Source organism: Bacillus rossius, chromosome 10, assembly GCF_032445375.1.
Source record: "Bacillus rossius redtenbacheri isolate Brsri chromosome 10, Brsri_v3, whole genome shotgun sequence".
NCBI classification, from domain to species: domain Eukaryota; kingdom Metazoa; phylum Arthropoda; class Insecta; order Phasmatodea; family Bacillidae; genus Bacillus; species Bacillus rossius.
This window is the reverse complement of record NC_086337.1, coordinates 32,169,596-32,196,723: the sequence shown is the minus strand read 5'-3', so window position 1 is coordinate 32,196,723 and position 27,128 is coordinate 32,169,596. Positions and strand designations below refer to the sequence as shown.

Sequence of the window (27,128 nt, the reverse complement as noted above, 5' to 3'; positions counted from 1 at the left end):
TAACGGGCTAGAAATCACGAGTTGGGTTCGATGGATATTTCCCTTTCCATTGAAGACCGAGAAAAACACTTACGTGATTAAAATATAAATAATATCTAATTTTTTTTTCGAATTATTATATAAAATTTTTTTCCTGCTAGAAAATTAGTAAGTTAAAACAAATCTAACGTTATTCATCTGTCCATTGAAATGATACAACTCGATAACTTCTGATAATACTGACATGAAATTCTCACAGGTTTGAGATACAGTATTTACCCCTTTTATTAAGTTGGTCTTTATTTTATTGTGATATCTTAAACTTTATAAAAATATTATGGTTATTTAACAAGTATTAATTTTCGTAAAACGGATGTATAATCACCACCACTAGTACCACCACGCGAACGAACTCGCAAACACAGCTAGTAAATAAGTAAAAATACAATATAAACGCATTAAATTATGTTATAATTTCAAGTTTGACTGCCTTACTTCATTTCTAAGTGACGGTTAACCATAGGTTATATTATTTTGAACAAAAACTATTTAGGAAGGACGAGTTGATTGTTAAAAATATTATTTATTGTTGACTCCACGGAATTACACGGCGTTTTTCTTAAATAATTGAAATAATCCAGCCTAAGCTGTAAAACAAAAGCCCATAAAGTTTGTTCGATTTTTTTATGCTTGCATAACGGAGATAATTAAGAGGAGAGGGGTGAAAACAACATTGGGGTCATAAACAAAACACTTGAAGAAATATGATCTTGGCAAATTACAGCAGTTGAGCACATCCGTGAAAAATTAAAGTTATTTATTGTTTCATGTAACTCGAGAATCATTAATGACCGCATCCCAGTACAAAAATATCTGCCTCTCAATGTGTGTAGACTTGAGTACTCGGGCGATACAGTCAACAATCATCACGTCACTAATCGCAGTTGCATCTTTTTTTTTTCCTTCAGTGTGTTGGTATTTCTGTAAAAAGTCTGTTAACAAGAAGCTCTTTCTTTTTCTCTGGTGAGATCGTGTGGAGAAGCGCACACAACCCCTCAGAGGGTTACGATATGGAATGTATGCTGTCATAGGTTAACTCAATGACGTGAGTTATGCAGTGTTAGTACTTAAGGGTCCTCGTCATCTTGGTTTTTTAAAATCTAACTAGCTGTAATTTTAATTTTGAGCTATTTATCCGAATGTTTTTGCATGTCACGGCAAAAATCGTATCTCCCAGACCTTGTAGGTACACCCTGTTGCGACCACATATTTACCAACAGGCTGTAGTCTGTATTAAGCTTCACGAGGAAATAACTTATTATTTCACGCGGGTGACTCGTCTACAACTGGCATGATAGTCACACCGGTTCACAAGTGCTGACGTCAACAAGCAGCCAGAGCTAAGTCCTATGCCATGTCAACTCAAAAATTTATCATCGAAGCTTTATTGCGAGCAGTATCAAAATATTTTAAATTGCGAGCTGTCAGGGCCTAATCCTCCATAAGGCGCAACTTCGAAAGGTTTCCGTGGTATCACATAATATTCAATAACGGTCCTGACTACCTGAAGATTCAGACATAAGTCAGAATAGTGTTTTCATGTCAAATTCAATTAAGTGAGATTCAAAAAAGTTTTACTATATTGCTTTCAAGCAAAAAAACTCGTCATTAATTTAAACGAGGATAACTTGGTAAAAATATTTAAGAAGTACAATAGGTACCTTAGGTTTGTGTTTCAATTTTTTATTTTTTTTAAACAACCAAACAATGTAAAAACACTCATACTAGAACCTAAAACATACCTAAAAACACATGTTTTTAAATTTCTTTTCATAGCCATATTATTCCCTTAGCAATTCACGGTGTTGTTTTAAATTGATATTGTGGAAAATAGCTTTATCACTTCAAATAATTATTAACACGTAAAACCCTATCTCCAGGATGGCTGACCTCCGGTAAGTGGATAGAATCCTAAAGTATTTTGTTTCTAATATTTCCTTTTTTTTCACATGATTTGAAATAAATTCATAATTTAATCTTCTTTGTTTATAAAAGTTTTTATTCTAAATAAGTCCTTGTTTAATAGTTTTTATGAATTTAAAGGAAATTTTTGTATGTATATCTACATGTATTGAAAATGAAACCAGCGATCTCAACCAAAAGCCCTATTCCCTCAATATGCTGTTTTCGTACGTGATATAAACACAATTACTTCATTCAACAAACAAAACATGATTATATATTATAATTTTAATATTCTATTTTCTGTGGAGTGAGTAAAAAACCCTTACAATAAAATAGCAAAAATACACACAGCATATAAAATTAGCTAAATCATATTTGTTACGACCCTCATGTAGCCGCAAATACAGTACAATTGTAGGAAGTTGACTATGTGTTTATCTCATATAAAGGAAATTAAGAAAGTAACATATTATTACCAAGAGTAAAATCACATCTCGTATACAGCTATATATACTAGCCGCCTTTACAAATTCAAGATTACGGTTATGGAGCGTGTCGTAGCCCGACACGTATACTACACATAATTAGTTACATTCTTAATCAACATTACAATTGCTTTCACATATAAGTCATTCATATAACGTGCTCGAGCTTCTTGTATACTTAATAGCTTTCATAAAAAAATGTACCAGAATGTAACTCACTATTAAACAAGCATCAGCAGTTTGCCGAATCTAAACAGTACTCTAGAGTGCTAATTTATTACGCGACCAAATTGATTGCAAGTAAACTCCATTTAAATTACGATAGAAAAGACTCTATGTATTTTAGTCTAAAATGACATAGCAGACTAAACCAATACATCATAAAAAGCCTGATCGAAATGTCGCTCGGGCAACATGATCATTAACTAGTACATAACAGATAAAAGTTACATTCAAAGCAATTTCTAAGGGCGTGCCGAAACGAATTGACTAGATAAACGTTCCTACGATCCGTACTCACGCTAAGTGCTGCCCAGACACCCAACTGCCATCACGACCTAACCAGACTATGTCATGTCAGTTACAAAGTTACGCCGGAGAAGGAGAAGCCAACCAAATTTACGAGCTTATATAAACTTGATGTGACGTCGGCGCATGCGCAGAGTGGACGGATCCAATTCAGGAGGGGTAAGGGAGACCTATAGGAGGGGATATCAATCTCTCATCCCGCGGCGGGCACTTCAAAATATCCGCCATTACGTCGGTCTGCCGGCTCAAAAGCATGAAATCATGCAGAACACGGTATTGGATTAGCCGTCAGCATGTCCTTGGTCTTCAACTATTTATTCGTAGTAATTCACTCATTAATTAAATTAAAAAATTAGGGTTTTGAGTGTATTTTGGGGAAAATAATTTTTAAAGATTTATTAAAATACCAAGAAAAAAGTTTTTTGTTAAAGTCTACTCATGAACGGTTAATCCACAACTGTACTTATACCATATGATTTCATGCTTTAAGTAAATACTAAGATTGAATAAAGATTTGCCTCTAATTTCATAAAAAAAACATTAAATAAGGAAATGTAATACGAAACTCGGACACGAAATTTAACGTAGATTATTTTGAAATGATACCGAGCGTAATAAATATTTATGCAAATTGTGTTTTCAATGTCATTTCTTGACGCTAATCAAACGTAGTTTCCGCAACCGCGGCTAGAATTCGCTGCCGCAGCAGCTACGTTGACTATCGAATCATTCGGTTCGCATGGATAAATTTGAAAATGATATAATGAAACGGCTCCGATAATATAAAGACTTAAAAAAAAAAAAACAACTAAACCCTGGTTTTGGTTTTCCGCAAGAAATTTAATCAAAATGCTGCCCAACTGATTAAAATTCACTAAACAATTAATACTGTAAAATTTCTCTTTGGTTTTGTGAGCTTTGGTTTGCGACATACGCAACAGATGGCAGCACCGAGGTTGTTACCCGTTCCTTGACTTCCGGCGCATTTACCAAATTCCATTTACTAAAATGCCATATGCCGTAAGCTGTATTAAAAATGGTTATATTGTGAATTTGTTTAAAATCATGTACAAAAACAATAATTTAGGATACTAGATACCCCCGTTAATGAACGTTACTGAGATAGCACAAGAAACTTTCCAGAAAATGTGCCCAAAGCCTCGTGTACTGCATGGCGACCGCCATTACAGCGTCTAGCGCCTGGCAGCACGCGTGGGCTTTGTGCGATCACGAATACATGGATTTTCTCCACCACCCCCCCCCCCTCCCCTCAACTCTCCCACCACTTTAACCCTGTGGCGTGCTTCGCGTGTTTGCATGTCTAAACTTGGATACGTTTCGTCACGCGAGTGATCGATAAGGTCGACGACTTCTCAGACGACGCAGGAATAACGTGCTCGTTGTCAAGGAGACCGACCGTCGACCATGTTACCTATTCAAACGACATCGACGCCCCAAGAACTCGTCAAGACACGATTTCGCCTCGGATGAATAATTGTTGCCGTTTCCGAATAAGTATAAAGGACGTGTCCTTTACAAATGCTGATTGAACCAAAGGATCCCTTAATTTCAAAACTGTATTCGATGAGAAACTAGCCCTAGCACTAACACAGCCTGGTGTATCAGCAAAGAAATACTTTTTTTTTTCGATAGTTATTTGTTTGCATTTACGAATTTTTCCATTGAGTTAGGAATTGTCAGGAGACGGCATTCGGTGACGTAGTTAAAGTCACCTTTTAAACTTGCCATCGCTATATTATTCCACAAAAAAAAAAAGAGCTGAAATAGTGAGCTGAAATAGTGCTTGATAACTTCGGAAGATTGTTTTTAAGAACGAATTAGAATTTCCTTCGTTAAAAACAGCCACTTTCACAAAAATAAATAATTTAAAACTGTTTCCACGATACATACACTACACTTCAGCCAATGTTCTGCCCGTCTTACCAAAATGGCGTACAATTAACTGAAGGAAAAAAAAGGCCTCATATAGCCAAATACCACGTCATCACGCAGACGCGGCCACCCCCTGAATTTTACTCAATTTTCAGGCAATATTCAATTTCCACACGTTCAGGATAATCATTTTACTTAAATGGATAAAAATAAAAGGGCGTGCATAGAAATCAATTGGCTGGCTAAGCGATAGAAAGTCGTTGCCTTTTTTTAAAATGAAAATTCGCGCTTCAAACGAACAAACGCCTCAAAAAGCCAAGAATATGCATGCACGGACTCGACTCGTCCTTTATCGAAAGCCTGCGTCAGCGATTCTGTAAGGATTCTTGAGGCTATTCGGAAGGTCATCAAAAATAGCTGATATCCTTTAATACGCACCTTTCAGGGTTCCATTGGGCTAAATTGCTATTCAATGCTGTTTTCTGAAACAGCGTGAGTTTACAAATTTTCTAGTCACACTGGTGTTTGAAAGCGGAACGTATACATATATGTAGTTCATTGAGAGCTTTGTCTTTGAGGTCATAATTTTTGACATCGTTAAAAACTGCTGCTTACATTAACTAATTATGGAAATTTCTACAGCAATTGGCAATGTATTGTTTTTAAATTCCGAAATGTGTGTGTTATATTACTGGTGCCTCATGTTTTAACTCACTTTCTCAACATAACGGAACGGCATATGTACATCATGAAGATGAATAAATCGGCACGGAGGCCATCTTCATGGGGAGATTGGGCGTTCTTGGCGTGATGACGCTGTGATGGTTTATCAGTGCCTACTGTGGTACGGAGGTGAACATTAACCAACTCAGCTGGGAATCGAACCCGGGATCCTTGTTTTGCCAGGCAGAATCTCTAAACATTAAACCCGCGTCTTGTTGGACGTGATTAATTATAGCTTGTTTTCTCCCGCCTTGAAAACACATCTAAACTGTTGATCCAATGAGTTTTTGGAAAGGCTTATGTTGCTGCAAGACTGTAGAAAGGAGTTTTGTCAGGTGACAGATTTACAAGTGAGGCTTTGTGGTTTCACGTGTCTCACACAACATCTCAGCGGCTCGCCTGTGTTCTTGGATTGCAGGACGAAGGATGCCAGAACTGACATGATGCATGATGGTGAAGGCTCACGGTGTCCTTGAACGGCGCGCAACAGTAGAATGGAGGAAGAAAGAAGGAAGAGCACACCTGCCACCCCTCCTGGCCACAGGGGTAGTTTCAAGGTTTGTCTTTCTGCATCACGTGCTCCTTTAATCCTGTGTAACATGTTCCTGTAATTCTGCATCACGTGCTCCTTTAATCCTGTGTAACATCCTCCAGTCATTATACATCATATGCTCCTGTCGTTCTACATAATATTGTTACGAGTAGGGAAAACAGTTAAAGGATTAGCCCAATTAATCAACTACAGTTTTATTTATTAACTAATAGTAACACTATTAACTAAATTATAACAATTTAACTGTCTGTACACAAAGTAATCACACTTTAAATATGTCCACTATTAACTCTCCTCGCTGTAGCTCAGCTCGACAGTGGCTTCCTCTTGTGTTCCGTCTCTTACCACGTACCTCGGTCCCAACCATGGTCTGCAGCAGTTCGTTAAGAGGGAGTGTGGGGGGAGGGGGGGGGGGGCACTCTCCCTCTTCATTTCACTTCTGTCACCTCCGGCCTCCGTCTTAAGTAACTGCCAAGTCCCGATCCGGGAAGGTCTCGCAGCCCTCCGAAGTGTCTCGTCATCAGGATTCCCGACTCAACACTCGAAGTTCCAAGAACAGTGGCGACATAGTTAAGCCACTTCACGCGGACGGGCTCTGGGAGCCTGTTAAATCTTACAGACGAGACAAAGTGAGAGAGAGAGGCGCCGAATAGTCTTAAGGGAAGGCCGCTAACCGGATTAGACGTCGGTAGTTGAAGAGACGGGCGCTACCTTTATCGCAGTCCTGGCCTGCCCTCATCGCTAGCTGCATCGTAACAATACTACTGCCATTCTACAGCATATGCTCTGTACTTGCCCGAACCATTCTGGCTGCCGCAAACTAACCATACTAATTAAATAATAAGTACCCAGTTACAAAACAGACATTTATTTTAATTAAGATAATTTATTCATTCTGCAGCACCGTGATTATATGGTTGAAATGAACTGAATCACGAAAAAATTAACCAAATAAATGTAAATGCTTTGAACGAGCGCAAAAATGATGGGCTGATCTTAACTGTGAACACCCCTTATGACGTGCCAGCTGTGTTTGCTCGGGACTATTGACGCATGCGTGAATCGCGCGCATAAGAATCGGCTTCACACATCATTTTGGAATTAAAGTTATTTTGTTTTAGGGCAATTCCAAAGGATGATTCACTATACAGAATGTCCTAGAACTCAATACTCAAGCCGAGACCAGTTGATAAGTCAGTTAAACACAGTTTTGAATTTTAATAAAAAGAAAGTGTCGTAGTTTTTTGAGTTATAAGCTTTTTTTTTCCATAAGTTTTAAATCCCCACTCTGCACTATTCTGACTATATTTGAGCATAAGTATTTATTTTTCAAAAGTTTTAAAATCACCAAACTGCTCCAAAGTGACTACAAATTTTTGTTGTATGCAATCATGAATAACCTTACTATTGATAACTATTCAAGATAGAAGTCAAACAAGCTATAATTTAAAAGAAATAAATTCTTTGCACGACTTATGTGGGGAAAAACAATATTTAATCGTGTAAATTGGAAAGTTTATACTGTAAATACATTACCATGATAACTATGAAAATATAGTTCAGTTCATTTAAGCAAATAACTTGCTATGTCAGCATAGTTTTTTTTACGATATAAATAGACAAAGTTTACTCGATTTAAAATGTTTGCCGCACAAATGGCGTAAAGAGTATTTTTTTCCTGAAAAGTATAGTATTTTTTTATATTTTGATTGTTATCAGTATTAGGGTCATACTCATTAATCAAGAACGAAAGTTTCTTTCGTAATTCAAATTCGCCCCAGGAAAATGGGAGGGGGTGGAGGCGCCCCTCCCCTCCGTGGGATAAACTGTATTAAATTTATCTGGAAGCCCCCCTATAATCAGGGGCGGGGGGGGGGATTTACCCACTAAAGGTGCAAATGGAACTTTGAAATAATTTCGCCGTCGGAATGGATTGTGGATCTTGCTTAGACGTGGTGTGTGTCTTCTATGGCATAGCATGCATAGTACACCTTATAAGATTCCCCTGCAGGTGGTATACCGCAGGCCCGTTGCCTGGTTATTTATGATTGCGTAACAAAACTTTGTAGTAATATCATCTAATCATTCACTGCACGGGGGATTACAAAAGTTTTGAAAAACGTCTACAGCTGAGATCCACTTATCTTTATTTAAATTGATTTTGATGACTTAGAACCGTGATTAAATTAACTATCAACGGTTTTCGGTATGACGTTGAGAACTGGATAAACCTGTGTAACAATCGCATATTATATTTTGTTTTAAATTTTGTCAACAAACTTATGGCTTATTTTATGCTATTTGTAAACATCAAGCAATCTTTCCTAAACAAATAACATTTTTGTTCGAGTAATTCTGTCACGATCAAACGCAGAAGGTTAATTTTCTGTGTTTACACATTTTGGTAATGCATACAACTTGATCTTCTACTGTCCCGTTTTTGATGTGTAACATCTTAGCTCTCGGTATACGGCATTTGGCAGGAGTAATTTCGTGAATGGAACGGAAGTCACATGGAACGGACATGTGTAAAGAAAGTTCACAAAAACCAAGGCGAAACGTTATAGTATTAAATGTTTAGTTAATTTTAACAATATGGGCAATGTTTTTAGTAAAATTCCTTGTCGAAAATCAGGTCCAAATCCAGGGTTTAGTATTCGTTCCAGTTTTTTTTTTCTTTTATCGGAGCAGTTACATTATGTAGTTTAAAATTCCTGCCTGATATTAAAATGCTACTACGTGTGATACGCGTCAATAAATGTAGTTGAAAAAACGATTTGCGTACATTTATCACACACGGCATTATTTTAAAAAATCCTACATTAAATTTTTTTTTCCAAGTTTCGTATTGTGAGTGTATTTGCAACATGAGAACGCATAATTGTGCTCGTTACCGAGGTTGGATGTTTACACTGATGTTTACTGGTAATGAAAGACTCGCTCACATTTTTTTTTGTCGCTGCGTGGACACCGCCTGTTGGGCGTGGCCGCGGTCTCGAAGGCGGCGGGAGGACGAGCCGTCCCCGAGGGGGGGGGGTGGTTTCACAACTTAGAAACAAACAAGATGGAATCTCCTAAGTTATGCTTGTTTCTAAGTTGTGTGTTTCTAAGTTATGTGGTTTGGCGTCGCGTGTTTCTAAGTCCCGTGTTTCTAAGCAATATGGTTTGGCGTCGCGTGTTTCTAAGTCACGTGTTTCTAAGTTATGACAGTTCTAAGTTGAAATAGTTCTAAGTTATGATAGTTCTAAGTTACGACGTTTCTAATTTGTGTAATTCTGCGTTGTGTGTTTCTAAGTTACGTGTTTCTTAGTTACGTGAATTTTGTTCGAGGTTTCCAAGTAGTTGTGTGTTCCTAAGTTACGTGTTTCTAAGTCACGTGTTTCTAAGTTATTACAGTTCTAAGTTGAAATAGTTCTAAGTTATTATAGTTCTAAGTTACGACGTTTCTAATTTGTGTAATTTCTGCGTTGTGTGTTTCTAAGTTACGTGGATGTTGCTGGAGGTGTCCCAGTAGTTGTGTGTGGTTCCCCCCGAGGGTGAGACGTGGTCGCGCGTGGCGCAGAACGGCTCGGCGGCGGCCAAGAGGAACAGCCTGCGCTGCTCGAGGGGCGCCTCCCTGGAGCTGGAGGACGAGGACTGCGGGCCGCCGCAGCCGCCGCAGCCGCCGCGGGTGCCGCACAAGTTCATCGCCAACTGGCGCAGCGCCTGCGACCGCACGCGCGACAAGACCAAGGAGCTGCTGAAGCGCTGGCGCACCCTGCCCGAGGGGGGCGCGGAGCCGCTGTCGCACCCCGGCGAGGACTGCAAGGACGCGCACAGCCACGGCGGCTGGAGCGTGCACGTGTGGTGTGAGTCCTGCCGCTGTGACCCTAACGCGGGAATACACACGAGGCCCGTCGCGGAAGTCACTCAAGTCCCCATAAAGTCTTCAATCGCTTAGATGTTCACAAAAGCCCTAGAAAGTTCTGAGACGTAGGAAAATTCACGAATGTCACTGACGTCCCCGTAAAGTCTGAATTTTTTTAACAAAAGCCAATAAGCCTGTAGGTCCCGAGTTGTAGGGAAGTCACTGACGAAAGTCATTGAAGTCCCCTTGAAGTCTCTAATCGCAGATATGATAACAAAAGTAATCAAGGACCCCAGCTGACCCTGAGGTCCCGAGTTGTAGGAAAAGTCACGAAAGTCCCTGAAGACAATGATCGCAAAAACCACTAAGTACTCCAGCAAGTTCCGAGTTGTAGGAAATGTCATGGATGTCACTGAAGTCGCCATAAAGTCTTAAATCGCTGAAATGTTCACAAAAGTAACTAAGGACCCCATAGGAAAATTCATGAAGGTCACTGATCTCCCCATAAAGTCTGAATCGTTTACGAAAGCCACTAACGTAAAAGTCACGAAAGTCGCTGAAGTCCCCATAAGGTCTCTAATCGTATAAATGCTAATGGAAGACACTACAGATCCCATAAATTCATAAGTAGTAGATAAAGTCACGAAAAAAACAACGAAGACCCAGACAAAATCTCTTAGCGTGGATTAATTTTCACGAAAGTCACTAAGGACCCCAGACATTCCCGAGTAGTAGGAAAAGTCATGAAAGTCACCGAAGATCCAAAAAGTCTTTAGAAGTATAAAAAATCACGGAAGTCATTTTCCCACAAAGTTTTTAAACGTAGAAAAGTTTTTGAAAATCACTAAACAATTGCCAAGAATTTCACGTGTGTTATTGTTTACATCACTAGAATATTCTGCTCATGGTTAAAAATTTTAACTTTATGTTAAGATATATTATTGTTGATGTCTTAGTTTTAATAAGAGTGGAGTTTTTACCACACTCCCTGTTTTAAGTAATGTCGGAGGAGGAGGAGGAGGAAAGCACCGGGATGCCTGAGCAACCCCTCCGGAAGACCTTTGCGAGGTCCCTCCTGGGGTGGCCACCACGACCCTTCCCTTGAGGACCTTCCCCCGGCAGCGACCCGCGAAGTGACGGGCTCCGGACAGGACCAGGCCGAGCTTCAGTGACATTTAAACTATTCATGGCTCCGGCCCGGTGGCTCTCTCGGGAGGCCGTGTGCCTCGACAACTCTCGGTGATCAGTAGCGGCGGAGTTAGCGTCGCCCGGTCACTGATGGCTCGGTTCTCACACGCCACGTGGAATTTTTTTGACGTGACAACGTCTAATAAATCGATGAACGCCGGCTGCACGCACGAAAAAAGTGTCCCGTTACGCGCATCGTTCCGTTACGCTGTGTCCCGTCACGCTCATTGCACGCTTGCGCCGCACCGACAATCGTGAAAACTTAAAACTTTGTTTATAAATGTGTAATATGAAATAATTTCTACGTCAAATGTACGTAAGAAAATGAATCTGATTACTAGTATAATTTCAAGTATTTATTCTTTTATTATTAAAAAATAGTAGCATCTGTCGGTGAGTGAAGTAATAATGCGTTATGTTACAATTAACTAAAAAATTACGGTGATCCATATAATTGATGATATATATTTGATTAAAATTTATTTATATGAAAACTTGTTCATCATTATATATAACTTTATAGCTAAACGCCAGTTTTTAAAATTAATTACAAGTCATCTACACGTGAACTGTTTCGTCGACTGTTTATAAAGTGAAGTGAAAAGTTAATGTGGTTTTCATTGCTTATTACAACAACAATTTCGGCAATAAAGGTTAATTATGCTTGCATTTTAAAAATCTGATTACTAGTAAAATTTCAAGTATTTATTCTTTTATTATTAAAATAAAAATGATTCAATTTTATTCATAAAAGTATGCAATCATTTCATCAATTTTTTGTTATGACGTTGTCACGTTAAACTATCGTCCGTAAACCGACTTTACAGACACCCATTTTTTTTTTTTTTTTTTTTTTCGGTTTTTCCGTCATTACTTTTATAAAAGGGTTATTTCTAAAATTTTAACTCGTTACTTTCCTTGAGTTTTGCTGTCCTGCAAAAAATAATATTTTCAACAGATATTCACTTGGTGCATGGGGTAGACAGACCGCGTCTCGAGAGCCGAATGCGGCTATTTTCATAATGATTTCACGGCTCTGCAACTCTCTGCGCTGTCACGGGAAGCCTAAGATGTACATCAAGTTCTGTCCCTGCCCGAACACGCTCGAATATTCATCTTCGGCCAACCTCGGGTTTATTTATATATATTTATATTTCTTTGTTTATTTTAATGTAGCTATACTAACCTAACTAACCGTCCATAGTGTTTTAAAGTGTTTTAAAGTGTTTTAATGTCACTAACCTACCCGATCACTTTTAATATTTGAATTCATTTTTCCTGCGCAAAAATAAAACAAATCCCGAGGTTGCCCGAATGTGAATATTCGGGCGTGTTCGGGCAGGGACAGAACTTGATGGACATCTTAGGCTTCTCTGCTGCCACAGCACAGATAAAAACAAAAGACGAACAAAATCAAACGGCCCGATCACAGCGCATGTCCTCAACCTGCGCTCGCGCCTACCATCGCACCGCCCGCCAGCACTCGCCCAGGTGCAGTTTTTACTTTAATAATTATTTAATTAAATTATTTAGATTTTATTGTTTTATCAGTAGAACTGTGCTAATGAATATCGTAATTTTTTTTACATTTATGTGTTTTCCCCTCTAAGTAGCCTTTTTTTTTTAAAGACTTTGTGTTGAATTTGTGAATAAAATAGTTTGATTTTATATCGATTTTTTTATCGTCTTAAAATTCCATATAGATACAGATAAACTACATGTTGCGGCTCTCTTAACAAATTGGAGAATCTGAATCATGGGTGTAAATAGGCGCGCGATTATTTGCAATAATTATCATCACATGCGCGCCTTTTTACACCCATTTTATTACACTAAATGAATGTATGTTGAATATATTTGTTACAAAACAACATGTGCATGGGAGGTATAGAATTAAAATTGTATAAATTGCCTTAAATAAAAGTTAACACGAAAAAACGAAATAATCAATATGGTGCGTGGGAATGAGCCTTAAAGGGGTAGTATCCTAAATCATTTTGTTTATCGTATTTCTTGTTTTTGCACATTAATTTAAACGAAATCCTAATATAACCGGTGCGTGGGAATGAGCCTTAAAGGGGTAGTATCCTAAATCATTTTGTTTCTCGTATTTCTTGTTTTTGCACATGAATTTAAGCGAAATCCTAATATAACCATATGTTTATAATATTTTTCCAATTAACAAGTTGTTATTAAATGGTTTTATGAACTTAAAGGCAACCACTTCATACTTATCAGTCCCAGCATGTAATGAAAACGTTTTGGACTGACTGTTCGTTATGTAGCTTTCGTCTTAAAATTTTATTTTTAACTTATCATTCAAGAATCAATCAAATAAAGGTTCATCCAGAAACTCTGAAAGACCCGGTTCTCTATAATTTTTGGACACACGGTTTTTTTTTATTTAATAAAAATAAAGATATTTAAGACGAATCGTACGTGCGAACGGTTAGAACAGGTTAGATGTTAATCAGGCGAGTACTGAAAGTTTCTCTCACACACATATATCTATATATAATAGGATATTGATATGTATGACGTTGATAAACTCCGACACCGCCGTTCGACCGATCGCCATGAAAGTTGGCACATCGAAGTATTTTTTTTCTTCATATAGATAGATATATAGATAGATACTAAATCGCTAGATCAACTTCTAAACCGTTCAACCGATAGCCATGGGTAAATAGAAAATCATAGGTCATAGACATACAAACAGCAAGTGTGTGTATCATTTCTCTATGTCCACCACGCTGTCAAATAGCTCTTAACACCATGTGTTCAGCCTGGGCAGCGCCGTGTACTGCAGCTACGAATAACTCATATTCTTTCATTTGCAGGTAAACGACATATGCATCACATTGCAATTAAACTATCTTTGGACATGTTATTTGTTTATAAACGTTAAATACTGGGAATTATTTGAAAATGAAATAAGTATGCACGGGCCGGACCAATGGCGGCTTCAGGATGACTTTTCGGGAGGGGCTATCGCACAAAGAAAGGTCGTAGTTGCAAAAAATGAAAATCGTCAGATATTGGCCTTGGAATATTAGGTTATTTACAAATTACAGGTTTCAAATACAGAACCTTAGTAGCTCCATGCAACTTTTGATGAGATAAACGTTTAACATGCGAAATTAAATATTTAAGTAAACATAAATATACAGTAATCATTAAATTTGGTCTCGGGAGGGGCTATCGCCCCCACCGCCAGGGCCGGTGCAAGGTAAATTGGCGCCCTAGGCAAAAAACCTTAATCTCCCCCCCCCCCCCCCCCCCCCCAACCCGGCGGCCGGACACCCCAAAAAAAAATTTCTTTGCCTCAAAATACATCACGTAAGCCTAAGATTTTGTCAACAATCAAATGTAAGCAGGCTTGTGTTGTTTTTTTGTTTTTTTACTTTTTTACTTATTACAAATCATAACAGGTCATGGTGGACTTTAAATAATTACTTTTATCAATATAAACATTCCAAACTGTTACAAAAATCCATTTTCATCTAGTTTCAATAATCGTTAAACATGTTGTATCAGCTGTTATGTGTCGTGCTGCGCCGCCCCCAGTTACTTGGCGCCCTGGGCTCGGTCGCCTGGTTCGCGTGTACGGACGCGCCGGCCCTGCCCACCGCCCCCCTTCTGGAGCCGCGCTTGCGCCGGACAACGTGTGCTTGGTTCTGCTAGTGTGTAGCATGTACTGACCACGTGTGTGTGCCGGCAGCCACGTGGGTGCGGCGGTTCCCCAGCGAGGACGAAGAGGCGGCGGAGCGCGGCGCCAAGGAGAAAGACAGCCTGTCGCCGCTGCAGCGCCTCAAGCTCACGCACTTCTTCTCGCACCTCCTGGACTGGGACAAGGACGAGCTGATATCCGCGCAGGACTTCGAGGCCGTCAGCGAGGTCCGCTATAGTCATAGTCATGGCGCCAATTGCAGCCATGGCTGGCCAATCCCCGAACAAGCACACGATGCATGCTCCCTTGTCTGCATGGCTTAAACCCAGCATGAATAGGCGTAAAGGCTTCGGCCTGGGACGCACCCAGAGTCTTCCCTAACCCAGACCCTTCCCAAACAAAATACACTTAGTTTTAGTTAGGTTAGGGAAAAAAAAATTGAGGTCCGTGCCAACCTCCTCCTTCCCCTATCCAACACAACCCCCCTCCAACAAGCCCTAGCGCTCCGTCTCACACGGCGCCCTGCACGTGTGTTTTCCTTTTACCGTCATTAACTTTACCTCCCTATCATTTCCTGTTCTTCCGCGAATATTTTCAACACGTGTTCACTTTAGTCGCAGGGGTTCCCAAAGTGTGCGCCGCTGTGGAGAGCAAACACTCCTCCTCTCTCTTCTCCGGAGACTTAACCTACTTGTATTCGCAATAAACCATGCAAATGGCGCGCGCTGCATACACCACTCTCTGCGTTCACCGGTGCTCACGCTTGGGTTGTGTTCGGGAATGAGATCACCGAGCTCACACGTCACATTGACTGACTTTACACTGAATTGTTTTAGTATTTATATATAAATTTATACACAAAAATATACTATTATGTATCATTCAAGAATAAATCAAATGTAGGTTCATCCAGAAACTCTGAAAGACTCGGTTCTCTATAATTTTTGGACACACGTTTTTTTTTTTTTAATTTAATAAAAATAAAGATATTTTCCCAAAAAGTATTTAAATGTAGGAAAGTTTTTGGAAATTACTAAACAATTGCCAAGAATTTCACGTGTGTTATTGCTTACATCACTAGAATATTCTGCTTATGGTTAAAATTTTAGCTTGATGTTAAGATAGATTATTGTTGATGCCTAGTTTTAATAAGATAATGAATCATGGGTGTAAATAGGCGCGTGAGTATGTGCAATTATCATCACATGCGCGCCTTTTTACACCCATTATATTACACTAAATGAATGTCTGTTGAATATATTTGTTACAAAACAACATGTGTATGGGAGGTATAGAATTAAAAATTGTATAAATTGCCTTAAATAAAAGTTAACACGAAAAAACGAAAGAATCAACATGGTGTGTGGGAATGATATATATTATATACAAAACACACACACATACCTATACCTATGTGAGCCTCAGATTGTAGTTGTTTACATTTCTGTGACTAGTGTCATAAAAAAAATCTTCATCATCGTTTATTGTCATTGTACTCATATTTAGACTAGGTAGGATGCCGATGCATAATACTAAACCTGTAAGTGCGCTGCGATCTGAAAAATGTTTCGGAACCCCTGACTTAGTGTAATGCCATGGGCGTAAAAAAGGTCGCTCAAGTCTTCGTAATCATCATCACATGCTGCAAGGGAGATATCGAGTTAAAATTTTGGAAATAGCCCTCAAATAAAACTAATGACGAGAAATGGCATTAGCTTGTTGGCGGGAAACCTAAGGATTCATCGACACTGAATCCGACGCATCTCCTATTTTTTTGTCATAACTTAAATGTGTGATATTGTCTCAGTTACTTTAACAACGATTTAACGTACTATTTATGTCAAGGAATTTTTGCAAAATTTATTTTTCTTTTTTTAGGGGTATTAATTTTTGGCCCTGCTAGGTGATAGTAACTAAAATGAACGATAGGTTTGAAATATAACAGATACAATAAAAATACTCTTAAATAGAATAAATTAATTACTCACGTAAAACCGTGTTTTTATTTTATTCGGACCACTAAGATGCACGAGCTAGCGGCAAACTTCAGGATGTTCGAAACTGTTCGGGCGTCTGACTATATTTAAATTAATCTTAGACTTTCCCTGTAGGTAGGATTTTGGCGGAAAGTCATTACAGACTGTTAATTACGCAGATTGATCTAAATTGTTATAGATTTTGGTTGGACTTGTCGAGGCGAAAATTTCAATGGTGACATCTCGAAGGCAACATATTGAGGTTAAAATCTCGATGTTACGCCGGCTTATACATATGTTAAGGCTGATAGATGGAACATATATATTGAAACAAAAAAAATACGATGTGATTGCCATTTATATTTTTAAATACCATGAAAAATTCCATTGAAATGTCAAAAATCTAATGTGGCTTAGCCTAAATATAAACCTAATATCAATACTGAAATTTATATGCCAAGGCCGTAATGTGGAAAGATATTTTTTTAAACTATCTTTGTTTATTGTTGAGAGCGACATGACTATCTTCCATCGGCATGTGTAAGATGTCGATCTTCCATCGGCATGTGTAAGATATCGATCTTCCATCGGCATGTGTAAGATGTTGATCTTCCATCGGCATGTGTAAGATGTGGGGGCACAGAAGACTACCATACTGGCTGTATTCCGCATGGCCTCTTCGAAAAAAGCGGAAAAGTATCATGACGGAAAACTGCCATAAATTCAAATGACGAGACGGAATTCTACCATACTTTCTTATACACTCCATGGAAAGAGTACAGCGGCATTGCCCTTGAAGTAGTGTATAGAATACTCGGTAGATAGCGCTGTCAACCCTCAAGCTGCTTCTCAGGTTAACTTTAAAGCCTACAGATAGCGATTCTGAAGGTGATAGTTGCAATAACAAATCATTTCCAGATCGCGGACGTGAAGAAAGAAATGTTTCCAAAAAATGTATTATAGGGTGAGCAAGCACTGTATTCTTATTACGACGGTTAAAAAAATATATATGGTAGTTATGGTACTTTTCCGTAGCCTTTGTCAAAACAGGAAGAAAATTACCATAATGGAAGACTGCCGTAACAAAAATGGACGAAGGGGAATTCTGCCAACATTTCTTATACATTCCACGGAATGATGAAAACGGCCTTACTCATAAAATCGTAACGTAACTAGCTTCATAGAATTTACATTTTTGCACACTGGAATAATTTTAGTAATTGTAGATCATTATAAAATGAGTGCAAAACCAACGCAAATATTCAAGGGTTTTCTTATGTAATGTTTTCATTATTAGGATGATAGAACACAAAATTCTCAGATATTAAGGTTTTTAATGTCCATATTAAATTAAAGTCTACAAAATGTATATTTAAGATGCTGAAATTCGAGGGAAATATTATTGTGTAGAGTAGTTTGTTGGCACTGATCAAGCAGCACAGGCATTACTATGCGTACATATTATTCTGCTTCTTTAAAACTGTCAGATTAAATTGAAAATCAGTTTTTTTTGTGCCTTACAAGTTACAACACTTATAAACGAAATATGACACATACATTAAAAAATAGTCACTATATAAGCACAATGATACATAATAATAACTTTATGACACAACACACAAATAGATAAAGATTGATCAAGTTCATAGTAACTAATTGGTTATAATTGGTTACTTTGGTTTTCACATAAATCTTAAACAGAAACTAAAATGGTGTTTACAAAATAAATATGTCGATTAAAAAAGTTTTAATATCATTTTTGCTTACGTTTTTTACCAATGAATGTTTCAAAAAGAGTTATACCTTTTTACAAATTTTATAGTTACTAATAATTTTAAAAGTGTCACTAATTCTATAAGTGCAAGTTGAAACTCTTAATCCAAACCGAGATATTATGTCTGAAGCATCAAAAATGGTAATAAAACGTAGCCTACATCACTGATTGAACGTCTAGTAAATAGAAAATGCATATTGAATTTATATAGGAATGAAGCATATTTAAAATGAATTTAAAAGCCTGAAATTTTAAATTATTAATTTAAAAAAAAAAATTCTGCGTTTTTTCAATTCTATTACAATAAAAATTAGTTATTTAATTACAAATTACGACACAATATTCTACTTCATAGCTAATCAATATAAAGAGCAAAGTATACAATCAGGTATTGTTGCAGAGAAAGATATAAATTTAATTAGACATAAGATCTTCAAGTGCAACTAATAGTATTATCTACATGATGGTGAAAAATAAAAATTTGGCATTCAATATAACTCGAAGGTATTAAAAGTGGACACCACGTTTAATGTAATTTCTTACTTTGTTTTTTCTTACTAAATGTTATTAAATAAATGATATTGTATTTCAGAGACGTTTGTTAACTTGAAAACCATATCTAGACAGCTGAAATATCTTGCTGAATAGTTTCACAAACATATTTCCTTTCCATCAGCATATTAAAGAGAAGTTGAGATAAACGACTACTTTGCGGAACACCTAATACCATTTGAAACTTTGACTGCAAAGCGTCTATTTGAAAGATAATTAAAACAAATATATACCACGCATTGCTTGACAAGGCCTAAAATTGATAACTTTTTAATAATAAGATTGGGTTGGAAAGTATGGCTTTGCTCATTTTGAAGTAAATAGAATATTTTATTTATATCTGGATGTAATACTGGCGTGCACGTGCACACCTACACACACACACACACACACACACACACACACACGCAATACTGTGTGTGTTAAAGACGATCTTTCTGATTGAAAACTACATGGTTTTTCAGAAAAATATTTTTGGGAATACAATTAATGTGCCTATAAAAAAATTTTTCATCAAAAAAGGTCTAAAATACTACATAACAAAGGTATTGGTCAATAGTGTGTAACTCAAATTTAACATTCAATAATACTTCAAGAAAATATATGACGATAAATGGTTGAACACACAACATCGGTATAAAACCACTCACTGACTGATACACACTTAATTCAAATATTTTATGTTCAAAAGAAAAATATTTTAAAAAGTTTTAAAGTTTGTTTGAGCTTTATTTATAACATTTTGGAATTATAATGCTACAGTTACTAATAACTAAAACGCTTCAAAACTAAACATATATATATATTTGCAAAACTCCGTTCCCCCGGAGAAACCCCCGGAATGGCCACCGCATGGGGAGCCCAAGAAAAGAAACGGGCTCCCCATTTGGAAGCCACCTGGAAGGTTTTTTTCTGTTCCACCCACCGTTTCTTTGGTAGCCTGACTTGTTACAGGGGATTGTATTCCTACCAGAGAAAATGCCACCATTTTGTCTGGGCAATCCGCCTTGGAGGAGCCGGGGCGCGAACCCGGGTCCTACAAGTCACAAGGCAGGCGCTCTACCCCAGAACCAGAGTGGTAGAGTGGATTCTTGCAGTCTTCTTAACACTGACATGATGTTATTCCACGAGTTTACTGTAGTTTCGTGTGTCATTAACACGGGAAGTACATGCAGTAACGTCTAACCTCGGTAACGAACAAATTTATGTATTTTTATGTTCTTGGTTCAGCATGAATTACGTAATTTCATAACAGTGAAATATAAATTGTATAACCAGTCTGGCAATTTTTAGTTGATTTTCTGCAAACAAACTTACAGTCCCGCTGTACAATTATTATATAGAAATATAGACTAGTAAAAAAATATGTAAAGAATTGCACTTTCGATGGTAAAGTTATTTTGAAATAAATGTTAGATATGAAAAGAGTGTGTTACGTTAAAAAATGAGTGTGCTTACAAGCAAGAAGTTATTGTAAAACATTTATTTATTTGGTTTTAAAGCCACAGAAAAGTTAACATTGTTATATCACTTTTGGCTTTTTGTTTACCGCGCTTAATATGTGCAGCTAATACTGGAAAGCTATTCAAACTACTGTTTGCAAATAGGCATTTTCAAAATCTTAAATTAAGTACTAAATCAATGATAGTGTTGGAGATGTCAAATTTAAAGATTCATTTCATACTGACATCGTCGGAATTTTAGATAATGATAGTACTGACCTTAAATCGATCAGTTTGTGAAGACTAAGAATTTAGATGACACTAGTTTTGTGAGATTTGCTTACTTATTGAGAAATATTCACATTATTTGAATACAACTATATTTTATTGGAACTTGCAGTACTCCTGAGTACAGAATTCTTGGTAATAGCTTACCTCAGGAGCATACATGTTTTTTTTTTTTGTTTTTTTTTTTCATAAAATGAAACCCTAGAAACTTAATTAAATCATCGGGATTATTAAACATGAAATTCTTTAGAGTACACAACTACAGAGAGTTTTTATTTATTGTTTGTGCACATCGCAATTTAATTATTTGTCATTTTAATTGTAACAAAAATTGGAATTCGGTGTTTTTTTTTAATTTTGGATATGTAGGTAATATTTCTACGTGTAATAGTTTAAAACATGTATTATTTTTTAACTGCTACAGTATCAAAAGTTCATTTAATGGTTGTGTATGTTTATTTTCGTCCAAAAACTATATTTTGTAAAACAAAATCCTAAAACAAGAGATTTCACTTTTGTTATAATTTTGCTGTTTTAAATTATTATGTTCGAACTTTTCCTTCTGTTCAACAACTTAAGTAGGTATAATAATTTCGTTATTAAATTAAATTCTCAATACATACTACACTTGATCATTTGAGATTATTATGAAATAATGTATAATTTTATTTTAAATACATTTTTTTTCCAAACGTACGGTTTTCAAATACATACTTTAATGCTGTACTCATTCAATGGAGTGCAGGGCCGCAACTAGAGGGGGGCAAGCGGGGCATATGCCCCGGGCGCAAAGCTTTGGGGGCGCCGAAATAGCTTGCATTGTAATTCCTACTACAACCGGTAACTGGTAAAAAGTTTTTTAATTTGCATGACAGGAATGTTTAATCTGATTTACAATATAACGTCTCAACATATTTAATGAACAAGTCTAGTGATTATACGGACTACTTTATGGACATAGTGGGTTCATGCATGGAAGTTAAATTAGCACAGAAACTGTTACATGTCGGTATGGAAAATGCTTAAATAGCACCATTTTTCCGTGGGAGGGCCCCCGGACCCCCCACTTTATTGGTGTGGTATGTGCAAAAAAAGTGGGGGGGGGGGGGGGGCATGAATCCATTCATGCCCCGGGTGCCAGAGACTCTAGTTGCGGCCCTGATGGAGTGTATAAGGAAATATGGCAGAATTCCGCCTCGCCCTTCCAAATTATAGCAGTTTTCCGTTATGGTACTTTTATGCCTTTTTCTAAGAGGCCAGGCGGAATACTGTGATTATGGTAGTTTTCCAGTATGGTAGTCTTCCGTCGCCCCTAAGATATCAATCGACCTCGAGTTCTTCAGATATCCACACTTCGGACGCACCGAGTGGCGTGCAGAACCTCACGTGTAAACCATGACATATTTTTTATTTACTTTTGACACTTCTCAATGCCTTGTCGACAGTAAAGACAGTGGTTGACAGTTGTGCGACTTGAAATGAATTAAATTATTTATCCTTTTGATTAATTTTGCAAAATTTTTTCTTGGACCCTACTTACCTGACTCTGCATGTATCTATTACACTGTTAAAAATTACAGTAAATTTACGGACCTGACAATGAAGAGCTCACCTCAAACAAACAAAGAGTTTTCAATAAATTCTGATAACAGGTTCTTCGCTGAAACTACGCCGTATTTCGACTTCCGAGTTTTTTTTTGTCTGAGAGTAAAAATACACTAGGAAGAAATAAGAGTGTTTTTCTTTTTGCATGAGTAGAAACAAGTTTTTGAATGTTTTGACAGTATGCCAAGATTATTATTACAGGTTCATGTTTCAAGCAAGTCAACTTAATACCTGTAAATTTACGAAGATCCATGGATGATTTATAACCAATTTTCATTGTAAATTAAGGTAAAAATGTTTTGAATTGTAGAGTTAGCCATATACGCAGTTGGAACTAAGGGCCGTATTCCAAGACACAAAAATAAGGGTTTAGGTGTTGAATATGCAATACCTGTACCCTAACCATATTCCAAGTGCACGATAGGACACGGCCAGTCCCTTATTTTTAGGGCACTGATTTTTGGTGTCCTATCTGTTGCAGATTTGATCCATAACTGTATATATATTTTTTTCCTTTTTAATGAACTTTAACGTAACTTTTACGATTACAATTTCCCCCCCCCCCCATATCTTAATAAACAGCAAACATAAATACGGCCAAAAATTCATCGTTTATTCTTGTACAACCAAAATTAAATATTTTATTTCACATTATAATTCTATAGTTTAAAAAATAAGCTAAAATTACGATGGATTCCACGAAGTACAACTGTTTATAGCCTCGCACAAGTCCTCGTTTATTAAAACGGCTGCCGATCTGATACCTTACAGGGGTTCAGTTAGGACACGTTTTGGAATATGACCCGAGAGTTGGGGTACGGCAGTTGCCCAACAAGGCAGTGCATATTCGCTACCTTACTCAAACGTCTTGGAATACCGCCATAACAGACTGGTGTACAGCACAGTGGATGGTAGGTTGTGACAAGTTTACACGCTCGGCTTAGGGAATACGGTGGTGTATTCAAGGACGTTATGCTCGCATAGATGGCCCATATCGTTTATACAGGAGCAGTGCACGTTTATTAAGGATTCTTTCACAACAGACGTGTAACCAGCGACTGCCTGGAACTAGGAGTTTCACACCACGAAGTTTGCTGTGCAGTTTTGTTTTCTAGAAACATTTATGCAAAGTTACACCAACAGTACTTGTACGTAAAACATGATATTACTAAACCTACGATTTTTTATTTTTTATTTTTAGCGAAGATTCCTTGTTTCAGCATTTCCTGCCACCCATGCAATTTATGTCGACCGTTTTTTTGAACACTGGAGTAAGGTACTTGAAGGAAGGTGTGTGTGAAGAGTGCGCAGGGATATAGGGGGGATTGGTTGTAACGGGTTGCTGTCATAACTTAAAAACACAAGATATAACTAAGTTATATCCGTTATAAAGTGTTGCGTGTGGCTAAGTTATGACGATTCTAAGTTGTGTGTTTCGGCGTTGTGTGTTTCTAAAGTACGTGTTTCTAAATTATGTATTTATAAGCTGTGTGTTTTAAAGAAATGTTAGTTCTAAGTTATGGTGTTTCTAAGTCAAGTGTTTCGACATTGTGTGTTTATAAGTTACGTGTTTCTAAATCAAGTGTTTATAAGCTGTGTGTTTAAAAGAAATGTCAGTTGTAAGTTATGGTGTTTGTGAGTTGTGTGCGGGTGATTGCAAGTGGCGGCAGGTGTTGCTCTGGAGGAGTGTGTTTGCAAGCGGGCGTGTGCCGCAGCGCCTGCGCCACTTCGCCGACTGGTCGGACAGCTCGGCCGAGTTCCACGCGCTCAAGGAGGTGGAGCGCGGCTTCGTGGACGCCTTCGCGCGCGCCGGCCGCGCCTCGCACGGCGAGCTCGCCGCCTACGTGGAGGGCATGGCGAGCCTGGACGAGTGGCTGCGGCGCTGGGGCGAGCTGCTGGGGCGAGCCTCGGGCCTCGCCGACCTGCCGCTGTGGCTGCAGTTCTTCTGCAAGGTCGTGTTCGCCGTCATCAACCGGAGCGGTGCGTACACCGCGGCGCAGCTATTCATAGCAGGCCATGCGCACGACCTGCGCGAGATGGCTTCACAGTTGAATATATTATTGTTAATTTCAACCAATGAAATTTCGCTATGTTAGTAGTGCTAGTCAGGGGCTCAGCCAGAGGGGGGGGGGGTGGTTAGGGGATCAACCCCCCCCCCCCCTTAGCACCAAATCTTTAATTAATTTATTATTCATCACTCAAACAAATTTCATATTAAAATTAATAAAAAATTTTACCATTACAATATTTAAATTTAAGTACCGAAAACTGCTAAAAATAGCACTATTTTACACCTTAAAATCCAAATTTTCCCGGAGGAGGACCCCCGGACCCCCCCCCCCCCCCCGCTTTAATACGGGGGGGAGGGGGGGTCGCCATGCTTCTTAACACCCCCCCCCCCCCCCGTACACAAATCCTGGCTACGCCACTGCGCACACCACCTGTGACAATTGAAAATATTATTGTTAATTTCAACCAACGAAATTTCGCCATGTCAGTAGTGCTAGTAAATGACTATATTAACCACCACATGTTGATCCCGTGACATCTGACCAGAAATTTTCGAACACAGTTTTTAACAAATAAATTAATCCTACGTATGTAGAATTTTCAGTAAACCATTAAAACCACAGGAAAAAAATATTTTTAATTTACATTAATTGTTAGTGACTTTTTTTTATATTCCAAGCACTAATTAATTATTATAATAGCAGCAATTACACCTGAGCATTGTAATATCTCGACGGTTTCTTGCCACAATATGACTGATAAATATATAACAGTTCTCTAGTCCCGCCAAAATGGCTTCCTGCTCTAATCTCATTGGCTGTTGCGCCATGCGTCCGTTACAGAAATGTTACATATTCATTTCCCTCCTATGCGCACGACCTCTCTCCCGTCCTATGTGATATTGTGAATCAGAAGGTTCGAAAACATGGCGGTCAAATCTTGTGCGCACGACCTACTGTTACTGATATGTTTTTTCTTCAGTTGTGCACCTGGCTTAAGGCCCGTTCTACAGTGATACTTCAACAGAGACGGGTCTCACGGAGTAGAGTTTCCACAACAGCACGTAGACGGCGACGGACTGGTACGGATCAGCTCGGCAATGCTGAACTCTTCCGTTTACGTTGCTCCGTGCGACGAAGAGAAGCCGAGCACTTGGCTGCGGTGGTAGCCATGTTTGTTTATTTTCTAAATACGTTAAAAATTGTTTCAAGTACAAGCATATCTAGTGTTATATTTTGACTTCGTGGTCTATTTTTCATTATAAATGTAAATTATTGAAGCATAACAATTATTTAATTAATTAATGTTTTGTATAACGCTGAAAAGCAATTTCACGGTATGCCAGCAAAAGACGCGGTAGTGGAATGTTCCGGGAAATCCGTTTCCGTTTCCGTGCAGTTGCAGAACGGGCCGAAGCCCGAGACGGTCAGTAGGTTATCCGCACGTCGGAAAGCCAACTCCTTCGTCGCGGTTGGTTTTTCGCACGCAGCGCTATCGCAGGTCGTCGACACAGGAAGAGGCCGACATCCGTCGCGGCGCGAAGGGGGCTGATCCGCCGCCCGGATGTGGCGGCCGCGCGCCGATCGCCGGATGCAGACTGCGACCGTGTGACGGTTTTGCAGATGTGAGATGCCTGCCTAAATGGCGGCCCTGAGCCGTAGGCGTGATTCGGAGACGGCAAGGGGAGGCAGTTACCGCCCCGGAATTGTCCAGCCCAGTATTTAACCACCCCATTCTGAATTAAAGATACCAATATTTATAAAAAAATATATATACAATAAAAAAGCACTTTATTTTTAATTATTAATCAAGCTGTATTTATCCCGGAACAATGTTTTTTTTTACTGGAACTTGTTTAATTATAATGTTAAATAGTGAAAACTGCCCGAAGAAGCTTTTTAAAAAAAATAACAGTGTTATGCCTTTTTTTTTAATTTTCTTGTTCATACCCCCAGACCCCCCGCACGCCTTGCCACACCAGTTAAAAAAACTAAAATTACGCATCTGCTTTGGGCCATTTAGTTTTGCAAGTTCCTAATATTCTGGAGCGGGGCCTTTTCCTGTTGTGGCTCCTAGGAGGCACGGAATAGCCCCATAGGAAAATCGGTAAAAATTTGTCTTTAAAAATATTGATATTATTTGCTAATAAATTATTCTCGGATCAGTTTTATAGATGCTAATGATCAAATCCCGGTGGAATGGTGTCATTACATGAAGCAGTACGATCTTTGAAAGTTTTCTAATTGCCATTTAAATCGTAAGGTATTTATCACCAAATTAAATTATATACTAAAAGCAAATTTATTCTGATTTTTCTCCATAATGTCCATGATGTGTTTCTCACAAAAAATAAACATGGAAAGGCTGGCGCGAGGCCATGTAGATACCTGATATTTAGTGAGTGTCCGCTGAGAAATTTTGAAACGAGCATAAAATGCAACAGAGTTATCGTGAATAAATTACAAGAAAATCCCTCACAATGTAAAGATGACAAAGAAAAAAAAATTAAATAACCAGCATTGCGTGTGAATTCGAGCTCAGGTTAGTTCCGTGCCGCATAGATTATAACGCCCGTCTCAATGACCCTGATGCCATACAGACGCTAAGCCTTGATTAATTAAGTAGATTCAGCAACAATATAAGTGTAGAC

General features: G+C 38.2%; 1 protein-coding gene across 1 annotated transcript in view; it reads left to right on the top strand.

The window, feature by feature from the left end:
* Positions 1-6,067: 6,067 nt before the first annotated feature.
* LOC134535917 (uncharacterized) overlaps positions 6,068-27,128 on the top strand; it is a 32,816-nt gene continuing 11,755 nt past the window's right edge. Inside the window, exons 1-4 of the mRNA XM_063375294.1 lie at positions 6,068-6,130; positions 9,689-9,974; positions 14,883-15,058; positions 24,184-24,448. Coding sequence (XP_063231364.1) covers positions 6,068-6,130; positions 9,689-9,974; positions 14,883-15,058; positions 24,184-24,448 — 790 coding nt within the window. The remainder of the gene's footprint in view (positions 6,131-9,688; positions 9,975-14,882; positions 15,059-24,183; positions 24,449-27,128) is intronic.